Source organism: Condylura cristata, unplaced genomic scaffold, assembly GCF_000260355.1.
Source record: "Condylura cristata isolate star-nosed mole 26May11 unplaced genomic scaffold, ConCri1.0 scaffold00002, whole genome shotgun sequence".
Taxonomy (NCBI): domain Eukaryota; kingdom Metazoa; phylum Chordata; class Mammalia; order Eulipotyphla; family Talpidae; genus Condylura; species Condylura cristata.
In genome coordinates this window covers 73,718,452-73,732,431 of record NW_004567103.1, presented here as the reverse complement: position 1 = coordinate 73,732,431, position 13,980 = coordinate 73,718,452, and the positions used below count along the sequence as shown (strand labels likewise).

Below are 13,980 nucleotides of genomic sequence, written 5' to 3'. Positions count from 1 at the left end.
AAAAAAAAAAAAAGAGGGAAACATAAGCACAGGTGATGTTATATTACCATGGCTGGTTTGTGGAAGGACATTCCATTAGTAAATAAAATCTTTAGTAAATTTTGTACACCCATTGACTTGGGGAACTATTGTCTGGACCCAGTAAGATATTTAATTGAGGCTCTTTCGTCTTGAAGCATTATCCCCTGTATCCTGACACCCAGTATGGCTAATTATAATTCCTTTCAGCACAAAATCACACCATACTTGATTTCTTAACTGAAATACAGCTTCTAGCAAGCCATAAATTCAGGGGAAATATCAACTGCTCAAACTCTCTAGGAATTTCTCCTCCTCCAGCTTTTAGTCTCTTACCTGGTTAGACACACACGCACAAAGTCTGCTGCATCTTCTGAGAAGTGTTCTGGTAAAGAAGGCATCAGCCCTCGGTGTGCTCCAATATAAAACATGGCCGCCATCCTGTCCATGGAAGCCAGGGGAGGCTTCCCTGTGGCCATCTCAAACACAGTGCAGCCAATGCTCCAGATGTCTGACTTCCTTCCATATCCAGATTCATTGATGACTTCTGGTGCCATCCAATATGGAGTCCCATGCATGGACTTAAGCATGTCACTGTGGGTGCCATTTAAGCCAGCCCAGGCCAAACGCTTGGCACAACCAAAGTCGATCAGCTTTATTATTCCAGTTGGCATGAGCATGACATTGTTCCCTTTGATATCTCGATGTACCACACAGTTCTCATGGAGATAAGCAACACCTTGCAGAATTTGCTTTGTATATTTACAGAATACCATCTCAGGCAATGGCCCAAAACGGTTTATAATACTAGATATTGAGCCTCCAGGAACAAACTCCATGAAAATGCTTACAATGTTCTCTTCTAAGCATGTCCCCAAATAGGCCACAATGTTGACATGCTTCAATGCTTTGAGCAAATCTACTTCTTCCTGCAGTTTCCGGTATTCATTTTTAGTGGCTAATTTTTCAGAGGTATCCAAAGCCACTTGTTTGACAGCTATGAGCTGTCCTTGGCTAGTAAGACCGCAATATACCTAAAGCAAAACAACTGTTTACTATTCAATATAAATTACCAACCTTGTTCACAAAATGATTCATGTGACAGTTATCTTTCCCATCCCCTCCCAAACACTTATCTTTAAGTTAATACATACCTACCTATTTAAAAGCAAAATATTTACACAAACTCAGTGGTTCAAGGGTACCAAATTGGGGATGAGCAGAATGGTGAATGGATATGACTTAGAGCTAAGTGGCCTGGATTGATGTGAATTCTGGTTTTACCATTCCATGTAAGTTGGAGTAAGCTGTATATTTTTTACTTCAATTTTGCTCATTAAAAAACTGGGATAGACCCTCCCTGGTGGCGCAGCGGGTTAAAGCAGAACACTAAGAAACTTAAGCCACTTCCGCATGAGTTTGATTCCCGCCTGCCCCGAGCCCCTGTGGGATCCATATGGCATGGCAGACCTCTCCTGACCCACCTGCTGCTCCCCTCAGCAGTGTACTTCATAGATCTGCCTGTTCTGCTCCCTACTCTGTCCCTGGTGAATCTTCTCACCCTCCACATTTCTGGCCTGTACCCCAGTTCTGTGCGAATAAATAAATAAATCTTTAAAAAAAAAAACTGGGATAATGATACTTACCTTACAGGTATCTACCTGTGGAGTAGATGGCTACCTGAGACAATGGTTTAAGAAAACTAGTTTCTAAAAATGAAATAAGGCTATTTCAAGTGCCAAAGCTCTAAGGAGATGGAGATATGTCTTGGGGCAATTTAGCAGTCTCCCTGTCATCTGATTTCAATGGTTTTAGGTTTCCCACCTTTTCATTGAATGTCCCCAAATAGAGTTCAAACAGGTCTTATATGGAAATTAGTCTTTTTCAGTCAATAATATTGCCTAGAATGTTAAGGCTTCAGATGGTTTTTCATGTAATTCACAAAATGTGAGGAATATTTTGTTATTGTCTTTCAACTTGTAGTGTAATATCCTGAACTGCTGAGTAAAGAGACTTCTTGCCACTGAACTTGGCCAGAAGTACAATTTTCATTGTACTGCCACAAAGAGTCTGAGAAAGAGAGCTAAAGACCAGCCAGGTCCAACAGCATTGTGTGACCCCTATAACTGTCCACAGGGCCAGGGCTAAGAGTTACATGTCCTTTTCAAGTCATTTTGGGTTGGGTTTCCTATTTCAATGGAATGAGTTCTACATTAAAGATTATGACAGGAAAGGTTGGAAAGGATTAGAGAAGAGAAAGGAGGTAGAGAAGAGAAAGGAGGTAGAGAAGAGTAGGAAACATGGTTCATCATGTTTCCCATTTAACTTACTGTGCCGTAGGCTCCCTTCCCAAGGATCTCACCCTTGGTCCACATGATAGGTTCTTCATACTTTAAACTATTTTCACTATTTTCAGGAAATGTCTTCTTTTCATTTGAGCTGAGAAACTTTTCTTCCTTGTCATATATCCTGAACCCATTACTATAACTCTAGAAGAATGAGAGAGAATGCTGACCATTATATTCTGAGTCACTGAGATGGAAAGAAGTGGGAGTATACAGTCTTTCTGTCAAATGCACCTTCTCTTGCCCATGTATATTGTCCATGGTTAATCTTTGTATACATACATTTCCAGGTAAATGACCATACATTATACCTTATCTGTGTATTTCAGGTATGATAATTGTATACAACTGTAAGTCACATCTGGCTTACATACTTAATAGGAGAAAGTGTGTTAATCTCTGGACCCACATAGGAGAGCTCTTAACCACTGTCTTCTCAGAATGACCTCACTCAATCAAGGTCTCTATTATGAATAAGTAAGTCAGTATGTGCTGTCTTCTCAGTCCCCCATCCTCAACTTTGTCTTCATAATTCCATTATCCTTGTGAACTTGTTCCTGAAGACACATTTAAAAATAGAATCATGCATACAGCCAAAAAAGCACAAATACATAGACATATATACTCATGCACACACATTCAATATGCATTCACATATTCAATATGCATTTACACAAAGATGTGCACACAAAATATATGCAAACAATCCATAAACATATATATGAAGCAATATATATATGTACTAAAGACTGAAAATACAAATATGGCCACCCCACATATAAACACTCAAATTACATTCACATCTGCAGCAACCATCCCAGGAAACCAACCCAGTATATTCAATAACCAGCTGAGGAAACCAACCCACTATCTACAAGTCAGACTTGTAGGAAGTCAGACCAGTATCTCTAGCAAACAGTCTAGGAAGTCAAATAAGCCGTCCAATAACTGTATCCAAACAGCCAGGACTTGATTAATAACTGACAGCTTTCTTAATTTCTGTCTAATTTAGGACTAACTAGAAAAAGCCAAATGTTCACCCTTAACTAATCATATAGGCTGTCCCACCAAGTTAGTGCATCTGTAGCTTTTCAAAACATCAACTTCTAACCAACACAAAACCTTTCTTTTTTTCACTAAAAAACTTTCCTACTCCTCTGTCTGCCTTTGAATTTCTTTCAAAATGCAAGGGATCATTGCTAACTCCTTTGCAATAGCAAGCTTTGAATAAGTATCCTTTGTCTTTTCAATAATCAGTTCTTCAATATACACACAAACCCATTCATATACACATTTACAATCTCTCTTGCTCTCTCTCTCTCACACACACATACCCACATAACAGGCGGTGGTGAAGACCAGTCACAATACATTGAAGATGCATAGTCTTCTAGACCCTTGCTAAATTTAAAGTGAATTTGCAGACCAACAGTTCCAGCATCACCTGGGAGCTTCTTAAACATGCAGAATCTCAGGTCTCAGACATACTGAACCAGTATTGACAGTTTAATGTGAGCCCACAGAATCTGAATTCACAGTAAACTTTGAGAGGCCCTGCCCCAGAAGTCAGAAAACAAGTATCTATAGAACTTAGACTAAGTTTCCCAATTGATTGATAAGGGGCAAAATATACTTTGCTTTCATTTACACTTTGTTTTCATTTCCTCCACTAGCACCTTTAAAAAAAAAAGATAATGGAGATGCAGAGGTATAGTGAAGGCATTTTAAGAATGCCTACAGGATCACCTTCACAAATGAACATGCATGATTCCAAAGGATCACTTGGATTCCTCCTCCCAATCCTATCCTGTTTCTATCAAAATTGAAATGTAAAGACTACTTGGGAAACAAAAAATCAGTTCTTCACTCCATCACTGCAGAGTAGGATTACAGACTGATTATACATACTAGTTTTTCTTATAACTAATCTTACTTGCAGCTTTTTTTCAGTTTGAAATGGCAGAGTGGTAGACCCAAGTCAAACACACAGCCAAGCACACACATGTTCCCACCTACCACTCCAGCCTGGAGGCTACTCAGAATCACTGTCCATCTCCCAGCAGATATCAAGTTCACTATGAAGATAGAATTAGCCTTTTAAGTCAAGGAGTGATCCCTCTGTGTAGTGATTAAGAGTATGGGGCTGGATGAGAATGTCTGGCTCTGCTTCTCACTGGGATGTGCTAAACCTCATTTCCTCATCTGCAAAATGGGGCTTAATATTACTTTTACTACTTATCTTGTAGAGTTTTATAAATCATCCTTTATAGACAAAGTAATGCATTGAGCTTATACATGGTAAGTTATCAATAAACCCAGCTTTGTGTAAATTTTACCTTGTATATTCTTCAGACCAACTACTTAAAATAATTACTCCTGATTTGATATAATCTGAGAATACCCAAGTTAGTGTTAAATTAAAAATATTTCAGCTAAATATAGTGTCTCTAAAATTTGATTACTCAAGAGGCTCACATACGTCAGTGAGAATTGAAACAAACAAAATCCAACTGTGGATATTCTTCTCCCCTACCCCCAATCCATATCAAACAAAAATTTAAACATTTAAGAGTTTTTGTTTATGCTTCTTTGGCAGTATGTTCCTAGTTCTTAGCCCAGTGACAGAAACACAGTAGTCACCAAAAATAATTGTGCATTAAAGTACTAACCCATCTTAGAACAAATGCTTCAGTCGGGAAATCTTTGAGATATGGTCACTACGTGTCTGCATATGTTTTTTGGAATTAAATGATGAGCTAATTCAGGAGCGGTGTTCATTTCCTTCTACCAGATTGTCCCTTTCTATCCAATGATCTTCGACTAATTATACCAACCTGTATTTTGACATTTGTTGTTTCTATGCCCATTCCTTGCCTCATGTTTCCTCTTCTACTGAGGACAAGATTCAGGTTTTCAGGATCTGTTTCACTTGCCACTGTTTGGAAAGAATTGTTATCTTTCTCATCAAGTGCTAATAGTTCTGCAGCTAAGCAACCTAGTAGTTCATCTGTCAATTCTTCATTCTTCACAGAGTCTAGAATTTCTTGTGAAATTGGATTTGTGTCATTTAAAGTTTTTCCAAACTTTTGATACATAATTGATTTACTAGCTAAACTACCATGATCCCAAGAATGTGCCCAGTGTTGATATGTTTGGGAAAATGCACTTTCTTGTTTTTCTTGGAAAGAGGAACTCAAAGGAATTTTAGACTTATCTGAAATACTATCAAACTCTAGATCAGTAGTTAATATTTGGTTGGCATTTATTTTACCAAGAGATGCTGTATTCTGCTTTTCTAGCAGTACATGATTATTGGAACTCTTCTCACTGGGCACTGCCCAGCTGTTTTCAGAAAAAACAAACGGGGTCTGGTGATGTAGCTCTTCAAGTTCATGCAGCTCTCTAAGACTTGCAGTAAGTATTTGATTGTTAGAAATGTCTCCTTCATCAAGGGACTCTTCCATAGAGACTTCTTCAACAACTGACAAATCAGGAATGAATTCATTCTGTTCACTGGACTGCTCATAAGTCTGAGTCAAATTCATGGGCTGAACTTCACCCTGGGAAGACAGAAAGTCATTTTCTGAAGATTTCATCTGCCACTTTGGTTCTGATATACCATCACCATTTTCAATATCTTGTAGGTTGCTACCTATACTATTGCAGTCCTTCTCTTCAGAAATTAAACTTTTGTGCTTTTTTTTAATGCCAAGGGAAGTCTTTGGGGGTTTAATATGTGGTCTTTTCTGAGAAAGCCTTGTTCTGCTGTTGCTGTTTCTCTCACTGTGTGAAGATCGACATTTATTGGTGCTACACCTGCCAGGTGGAGCCAAGCATCTCTCTCGATAATATTTATTTTCATGCCGCTCAGCCTCTCGCACATGACAATAGACAGGAGTCCCAAACATTTCATAGATTCCAGGTCCATTGGCAGTTGAATTAATTTCTTTGAACATATCACTGTATTTAAGATCTCGGTAATTTAGTCTTGGTTCTGTAGGTTGAACAGAAAGAGGAACAGAAGATTTTTTTATTCCTGGATTTTTGCAGATGCAAGGAAATGATTGCTTTTTAGGTTTTAGAGCCCGGTAAGTTGATTGCTTCTTTTCTATCTGTGGTGTTCTCCTTTGAAACTTGGGTGACTGCTGAGGCCTGGTGTCAAGTCCTAAAGCTGGGAAAACTTGAGTTTTTATGCTAGTTTTATGCATGGTAGGCTTAATGGAAACTTCAGCAGAAATCATGAAATTTTGAGGTGTCCTGTTACTGGTCTTGTTCTTTGAATCTACCTTATTTCTATGGGGTTTCATTTTATGCCTATCGTTTTCTTGAGGTGCAAGTATGTTACAGCTATTGTTGTTATGAAGGGAACCCTTTCTTTTTTGGAGGCTTGGTTTGACTATAGCTGGTTCCTTAGGAGTCCCATGTACAGGGAAAGTGATGTGGGTAAGAGGTACCAACCCATTCACTGGTTTGGCTGCTTTTGCTACTGATATTTTTATGTTTGTCTCCATTCCACTATGACCTCCTGTGAGTTTCTCAATGGGACTACCAGGGGTTACACTGGATAAACTTTTAAGTGCAGTACACTCAACTGTTTCACCTTTATTTGCTGAAGTGTCTTTTGAATAAGCATTATCATTTTCAGTCTCTTCCTCCTGGCCTGGAGTTACTTCTAAATGCTGAACTTCTTGGAATTTGATTGGCTCAGTATATAAAACATCTGAATCTTGTTTATGGTTGTTGTAATCCTCTTTTTTCTCCAGTAAGTGACAAGGAGAGTTCTCTTCTGCTGTTTTCACTTCACTATCATTACAGTCAATACCCATTTCCCTGTCTGTAGGAAAAGCACCTTCCTGAAAGTTCTCAAAGGACAACAGAGACTGTCCTTTGTCAGAGTGAGACATTTCAATTTTCTCATATCTTTCAGTTTCTGTGGATTTCCAATTATCCTCCATCTGCAGGTGTTGTTTGTGATGGTTAGCCTTCCAAAAAGAGCACAAGTTTCTGGACCAAATGAAGCTATCAGAGGACCGGAGAGTTTGACCCACAAACACTTTCAAGGGGTTTTCCTGCTGTTTGTTTGATGTTCTGAATTCATTAGATCGACTCATAGGCTCTGAGAGTTTAGGTATGAAGGATATGAGGCTTGGAATAGTTCTTTCTCTCTCTTTTTGATCCTTGTGATTCTGAGGGATAGTAAGGAGACCAGATCTCATGGGCAAGAGTGACAACTGTGGCAGAGGACACTGAAAGACAGAAAAAGCTAATGAATGCAGAATATATATATACATATCATATTAACACATATTAACTGGTTTAAAGTAATCCCAAGGGATTCTAGGATTATTTTAGGAAGGTCTTTAAAGAGCAAAGCTATCCTGGAGATCACAATTTCTAAAAATAAAATCTCATTCCCAGTGTTTTATTCTTTTTAAAGATTTGTTTATACAATACAGAATGGGGGGAAAGGCCAGAAGTGCGGTGTGTGTGTGTGTGTGTGTGTGTGTGTGAGAGAGAGAGAGAGAGAAAGAGAGACAGAGAGACAGAGAGAGACAGAGAGACAGAGAGAGAGAGGATTCACCTGAGGCAGATGGGGGAGCAGAATAGGCAGATTGACTGAAATACACTGCTGAAGGGAGCAGCAGGCAGATCAGGAGAGTTCTGCCACACCATGTGGGTCACCCCTGGCTGGGGCTCAAGCAGTGGCTGCAATAGCTTCATAGTGCTGTGCTTTAACTTGTTGCACCACCAGGGAGGGCCCCAGTGTTTTATTTTTGAACCAAGATAAAATAATACTTCAAACAAAAGATTATCATGGATATACAGAGCAGTGTTTTATACATATTAAAATAAAGGTACTATGATATATAACAATTTAAAATTTTATTTCTCATGTTTTCTTTTTACTTTACATGGGATTGATTTAAGAGTTTTTAAATTCCCTCTTTCAAGAGTTTAAAATTGGACCTCCTTGGTGATGCAAGGGGTTAAATCTCAGCATTATGATGCTATCCACAGCCACTGCAACACAAGTCTTATACCCAGCCAGGCAGCTAACTCACATGGTGCAACAGACCTCTTCTGCCTTGCCCGCTGCTCCTCTCAGTAGTGTATTTCAGTCAATCCGCCTGTTCTGTTCCCAACTCTGTCTCTGGTGAATCCTCTCACCCCCACACCTCTGGCCTGTATCCCACTTCTTGTATGCATAAATAAATAAATCTTTTTAAAAAAAGTTTAAAATTGCTGCTCCTATTTACTTTAACAAAGACCAAAACTATCTGAAGCCTTACTCCCCATTGCTTTTGATGAATTGTTTTGTAAAGGGAGACTTTATGAAAGTTTAACACTTTACACTTAAAAGTTACCAACCTCAAATGGTTTTTAATTCTCCTTCGCACTCCAACTATTTTTGAACTTAGCTAATTTTTATTATCAACCTCCAGAGGTCAGTATAACCTAATATAATATTCAGCTTTATAGCTGTTAAATTATAAACTATGTTTCTTTTCATTGTATACAGATTAGATATCTAATTGTATGAGAATATTTATATTTACAATTGAGAATTAATTTCATTATACTGCCACTTGTGTTTAAGCAAGGAAAAGAAAAGGAAGTTGAAACTAGAAACTTAGAGTGTTAGAAGTATGTGAGATACAACCCTCTCCCCTGCCTCCCCCAGGGTTACTGCACAGAGGATTTTCTTTCACCTCTCAAAAACAACTTAACTAAAGACAAATTTTTCCAGGGTTTAAATATCTTCCTAGTAACAGTCAATAAACTGTTACCATACTAAGTGGTATCTATGTACTTTCTCAAAGATTCAGAGGATTCAGAAGATTCCTATAGCTGAAAGACTTGCATAAACCTATAAATTAGAGGAGGCAAAAATCATTTATCAATGCCAAAAAGAATCACCTAATTTTTAGATACATAAAGAAATTGTTATTCTATAAACTATAGTAAGTTGTTTATATTTTGAGGGTTTTGATTCTGAATCCTTTGATAGTTAATCTCTGACAACAAATTTCTTTGGTTTTAATTCTCAAATAAAAAATAAATCTAATAAAACTAATCTTACCTCAATTCTTTGGCTATTATACTTCAAAGCATTGGTAGAAAATTCTATAATAACAAAAAATAATAATAATAATTAGGCAGTGTTCTAGTAGAGTGAACACAGTGAGTCTTATGCAAGGGTGTGGGAATGAAGAGATGCTGGTACTAAGGTTTGAAGAAAAGTTGTCAAAATTAAGAGTTTTTCTAAATGTAATGTACATGGAGGTGGTTATAGAATAATTGCACAAAATTTTAGGCTACTGCCACTAAAGAAGATTGTTGTTCCACATATAATTTTGTTTTTAACATACATCTGATATATAGTCATAAGTCATGTAGTGACATTTTGGTAAAGACAGACTATGTATATGACAGTGATCCCTAAATGCAGCCCAGGTTTGTAGGTGTCCTCTCTAGGTTTGTGCAATTACACTCTGAGGTCTACACAATGAGGAAACAGCCTAGTGATGTATTTCTTGAAACATATACCCACCATTAAGTATCATGTGATTTGTGTGTGTGTATACTATTTGTGTATATATCGTTGTATGGTAAAACATTTGTATATATCAACATTGTTAATAACTTACATTTATGACTATGTCTATATTTATATTTATATTCTGTCTGAACATGGAGACTCCTGCTCAGAGAATGTTTGAATAGATATTATCCAGAGTGTCAGGAATGATCCAAGGGTAGAAAGGCATTCTTAAACATTTTTGGTAGAAATGCAGAGATAAGATCTTTCTGGTAGGCAATCTAGAAATGGAAAGCCTTCTTAAGTGTATAGAATTACAGTTATAATTTTAAATGTATGTATTTTTCCTATTCTCTCCACAAACCTCACTAAATCTAAAATTTAAAAATATAAATAAAAACAATGACAAGAATAAATACCCAAGGGATAACACAATATATAAGCAACATTAACAAAATTTTTGAGAATCAAAACTGTATGAAAGAATAATAAATGATTTAGTTTTCTTTCACCTTTTTTTATTCTGCTCCATGCCTGCAGGGGTAACTGAATAGAAACAAGAGTCCCAGAAAGAAGCAGGAATTGAAGGTGCCTGCTGCCTTTGAAGGAAAAGTTGCAGGCAAGGCTGAAACAATGGGTTGTTTATATGTTTGTGTAAGGAGATAGTTCCAGACTCTCTGACCTGCCCACTAATCAGGAGTTACTCTTCTTTCCTCGTAGATGACTGGAAGTTCATTCTTTGGAGAGCTTAAAAAAAAGATGCTAAGGAGTTATGTACAATTGAGAGAAGAAATAGGGAGCTGGAGTGAAGATGACTAATGATATCTGGCACACTGACATGTGAAATCCCAATCTCATAACCTACAGGCAGAAACTTGACTTATCCCTCTTTAGGGAAGAACAGTTGAACAGAAAGCCTCTCTCAGCACAATGACACTGCACACACGCTCTCAACCAACTGTCTAGGTCTCTGACATTCAACAAACCCCTTTTGAGCACCCAGCACTTCCTAGTGCCGCCTCTTCAATACAAATAGATAAACCAAGGTTCACGTGGTGAGAAAAGTCTCTAACATGAAAATGCAGAGACTCAAACTGAAAGAAAGAGAAGGGCACAAGGAAATAGAGTGAAAAGCTACCATTAATACACTCCACTCAGAAAGCTATTGGAAAAAGCACCCCACTAAAACAAGTAAACCAAGAAAGAAGAAACCATGTACCCAGTATTCAAGAGTCCAGCACAACAGACAGATCAAGGGAACTTCCTAGATGATAGTGAGAGAGTCCTAGAAGATGACTGATCATCAGGTGCAAAGAGCAAGCAACACACAGTGAAATAGGCAGCCAGAGACTTCAGGAGCAGTCTTTTAAAAACCAAAATGAACCAGTGGGTGATTGCCTGGTGTGTTTTACAGGGTGGGAGCAAACTATTAACAAATACACAGAAAATAAGCTAATGATTAAGAGAGACAGTTGTTAACACCAGGACAGCTATAACATCTCCAAAGAAAAGGAATGTAACCATAGCATACATTGGGGCTCAGCTGTAAATATTTTACCCAGTCACAATAATGGAAGCACTGAACATTGATTTTTTTAAAAAAACACAAGATCAAGAAGACTGGGAATTGCCTTTGTGTGAGGAGAGTAATGTTAAAATGTTTGCAGACAAGAACTAACTGGAACAGTCAAGAACTACAATTAACATGTTACTTAGAAGTATGGAGGTGCATTCTAGAAAAAAAATTATCTTAAAATACTACTTGTACCTATTATCTTTTAATTTTGTTCATGTATCTTTTCTAAATGTTTCTAACCAACATATATTGATTGTTAAATTTTTTATATTTCACTTAAATAAAAAAGAAGGGAATTGGCCTGGGGAGCCCTACTGGGTGTTTATTTATTTAATGAAGGATCACTAATTTACATATTTGTTAACATTTTGACACTATAGAACTTCTCCCTTCTGGTGTGGTCACCGTAGCTCCCCAACCAGCAAAGCACCCACAGTCACCCACCACAGTCCATTGTGCTCTTCCCCTTCTTCCTGCTTCATGCTTCAAATCTGGTCAGCTTTTATGGTTGGCTTTTATGCTTGTCTCTGTTTGACCCTTTGTTTAGTTTCTCTATATACAATATACATATCTACATAGTATACATATTCATACACCCATGAGTTTGGGTGCTTAAACTTGGAGGGTCAGATTAATCTCCAAAGTCTCCCCATTTCACTTATAATCTTTCTAATGTATCACATGACCCTATATAATTAGTTCTCACCCCCATTACAGTTTAAATCTCCTTTGCTCCAACTTTCCTTGATCCAACTGCACTTGCCTTCTGGAATATTCCCCTGGATTTTTTTCCCCCTTATATACATGACTCGCTCCCTCTTCTGATATTTTCTCAACTAACTTTCTTGATATTGCTATCTGACACTCACCCTATTTAAAATACAAAACAGCTGCATTTCTTTTTTCACATTTATTTTTCTCTATAGTATATATCGCTGTCTAAAGCATTGTATATTTTACTTGTTTGTTAGTATATTGTCTGTCCTTCCCTGACCTCAACCTCATGAGATGTAAATCCCACAACAGAAAGATTATAGTCTGTCTTGTTTACTGCTCTAACTCCAGCTTTTAAAACAATGCCTGGCACTATAAATAATCATTTGTTGACTGAAAGAATAAAGGAATCTGTTTAAATAAGGTTTTGACTCACCTTCAGATTTTCTTTGCTGCTCTTTCAGAAAATGAGGAACACCTTCTCTGGCAACAGATTTGGAGATGTTTGGTTCTAAGCAAGGTCTTGGCAGCAAAAAGCCCAAGTTCATATCACAGAGTTCCTTGGAACTTTCCTCTCTCTTCTGAAGTAAAGAGCCTGTGGTCAACGTCTTTGTCCTGAAGTCCACCATCTCAATATCATTTGGAGCAGAAACAGAGTGTGCTTGTGCCCACTCTTGATGTACTGACATTGTCTGACTAAAAAAGCAAATGTTTCAATTTAAAACTCACTCCCCATGTCTTTTATACCTCCAGCTTTCAGTTCAGCCTGACAGATGTGCTATTCAGAAGAATGGGTGTATTCCTGAAAGGTAAGGCCTCTCCACACTCCACCTCTCTCCCCATCTCACCTGCCTTCTACACTCCCTACTTTAGTTTTCCCCAGGTCCCCTTTTCCTTGAGCCAAGAAGTCAGAGGAGCAAAGGGCAAACACAGGGCATACCCTTTTACTTCTCTAAATGCATTCATCAGCCCAGTTCTTCTCAAACTATTTTTGGTGAAGCACCAGTTATTTAAATTTTTCTAGTCCATTGTAGATGAAAGTAAATTACTATAAACATGAAAGAAAATTTTAAAATGTAAAAATAAGACCCAATTTCTCAATATCAAATCAATGAACATAAAATTACTCTGTCAACTTACTATTCAACTTTTTATATGTTTAAAATTTCAAGTTAGATTCTGCCTTCATCATAGACTACTACCAGGACCATAGAAACACACTTTAACTAGTACTGCTGCAGGGTCAGCAAACCATGGCCCTTTAGTATGTTTTTGTGATTTTATTTGGTCATAGTCACACCCATTGCTTACATGTTGTCTATGGCTACTGTAGTCCAAGCTACAAATTGCAGGGTTGAATTACTGCAACAGAGACCATATGGCCCACAAATTCTAAAATATTTTTCACCTGCTCCCACTCCTGCTTTACAGCGGGGCTGATTTACTAAAAATACAGATTGCCATGCAAGTGTCATATCATCCTTAAATTACAATCTATCACTTCAAAAAATATTCCTTACTTGTTTTCCTTTAAATCTTCTTGGCTTATTTCTTGGGTGTCAGGGGCATCTTTTGGAAAAGTAACAATAATCTCAACACCTATGGAAATACATGATTATGATAGAAGGAAGAAAAAAGAAATGAATTCCAGTGTTAACAGGAAGAAGCATTTTCTTTTGGGGTATATGTAGACTATTCTTAATGATTACAGAATGGACATTAGCCAGAGACTGAAGTATAGCAATCTTTACTAATGATTAGTCCAAAATAATACCTTGCTTAAAGAG

The 13,980-nt window shown here is 37.6% G+C and overlaps 1 protein-coding gene across 5 annotated transcripts in view; it reads right to left on the bottom strand.

The window, feature by feature from the left end:
- Nucleotides 1-13,980, bottom strand: part of MAP3K19 (mitogen-activated protein kinase kinase kinase 19) — a 33,657-nt gene that overhangs the window by 3,891 nt on the left and 15,786 nt on the right. The window contains exons 4-9 of one of the 5 annotated variants that reach the window (XM_004674696.2): nucleotides 13,714-13,792; nucleotides 12,630-12,889; nucleotides 9,445-9,488; nucleotides 5,198-7,609; nucleotides 2,349-2,507; nucleotides 355-1,052 (exon numbers count right to left, since the gene is read on the bottom strand). In XM_004674696.2, coding sequence (XP_004674753.1) covers nucleotides 355-1,052; nucleotides 2,349-2,507; nucleotides 5,198-7,609; nucleotides 9,445-9,488; nucleotides 12,630-12,889; nucleotides 13,714-13,792 — 3,652 coding nt within the window. The remainder of the gene's footprint in view (nucleotides 1-354; nucleotides 1,053-2,348; nucleotides 2,508-5,197; nucleotides 7,610-9,444; nucleotides 9,489-12,629; nucleotides 12,890-13,713; nucleotides 13,793-13,980) is intronic. The other 4 variants (XM_004674697.2, XM_012726064.1, XM_012726059.1 and 1 more) reach the window with 4 other exon arrangements.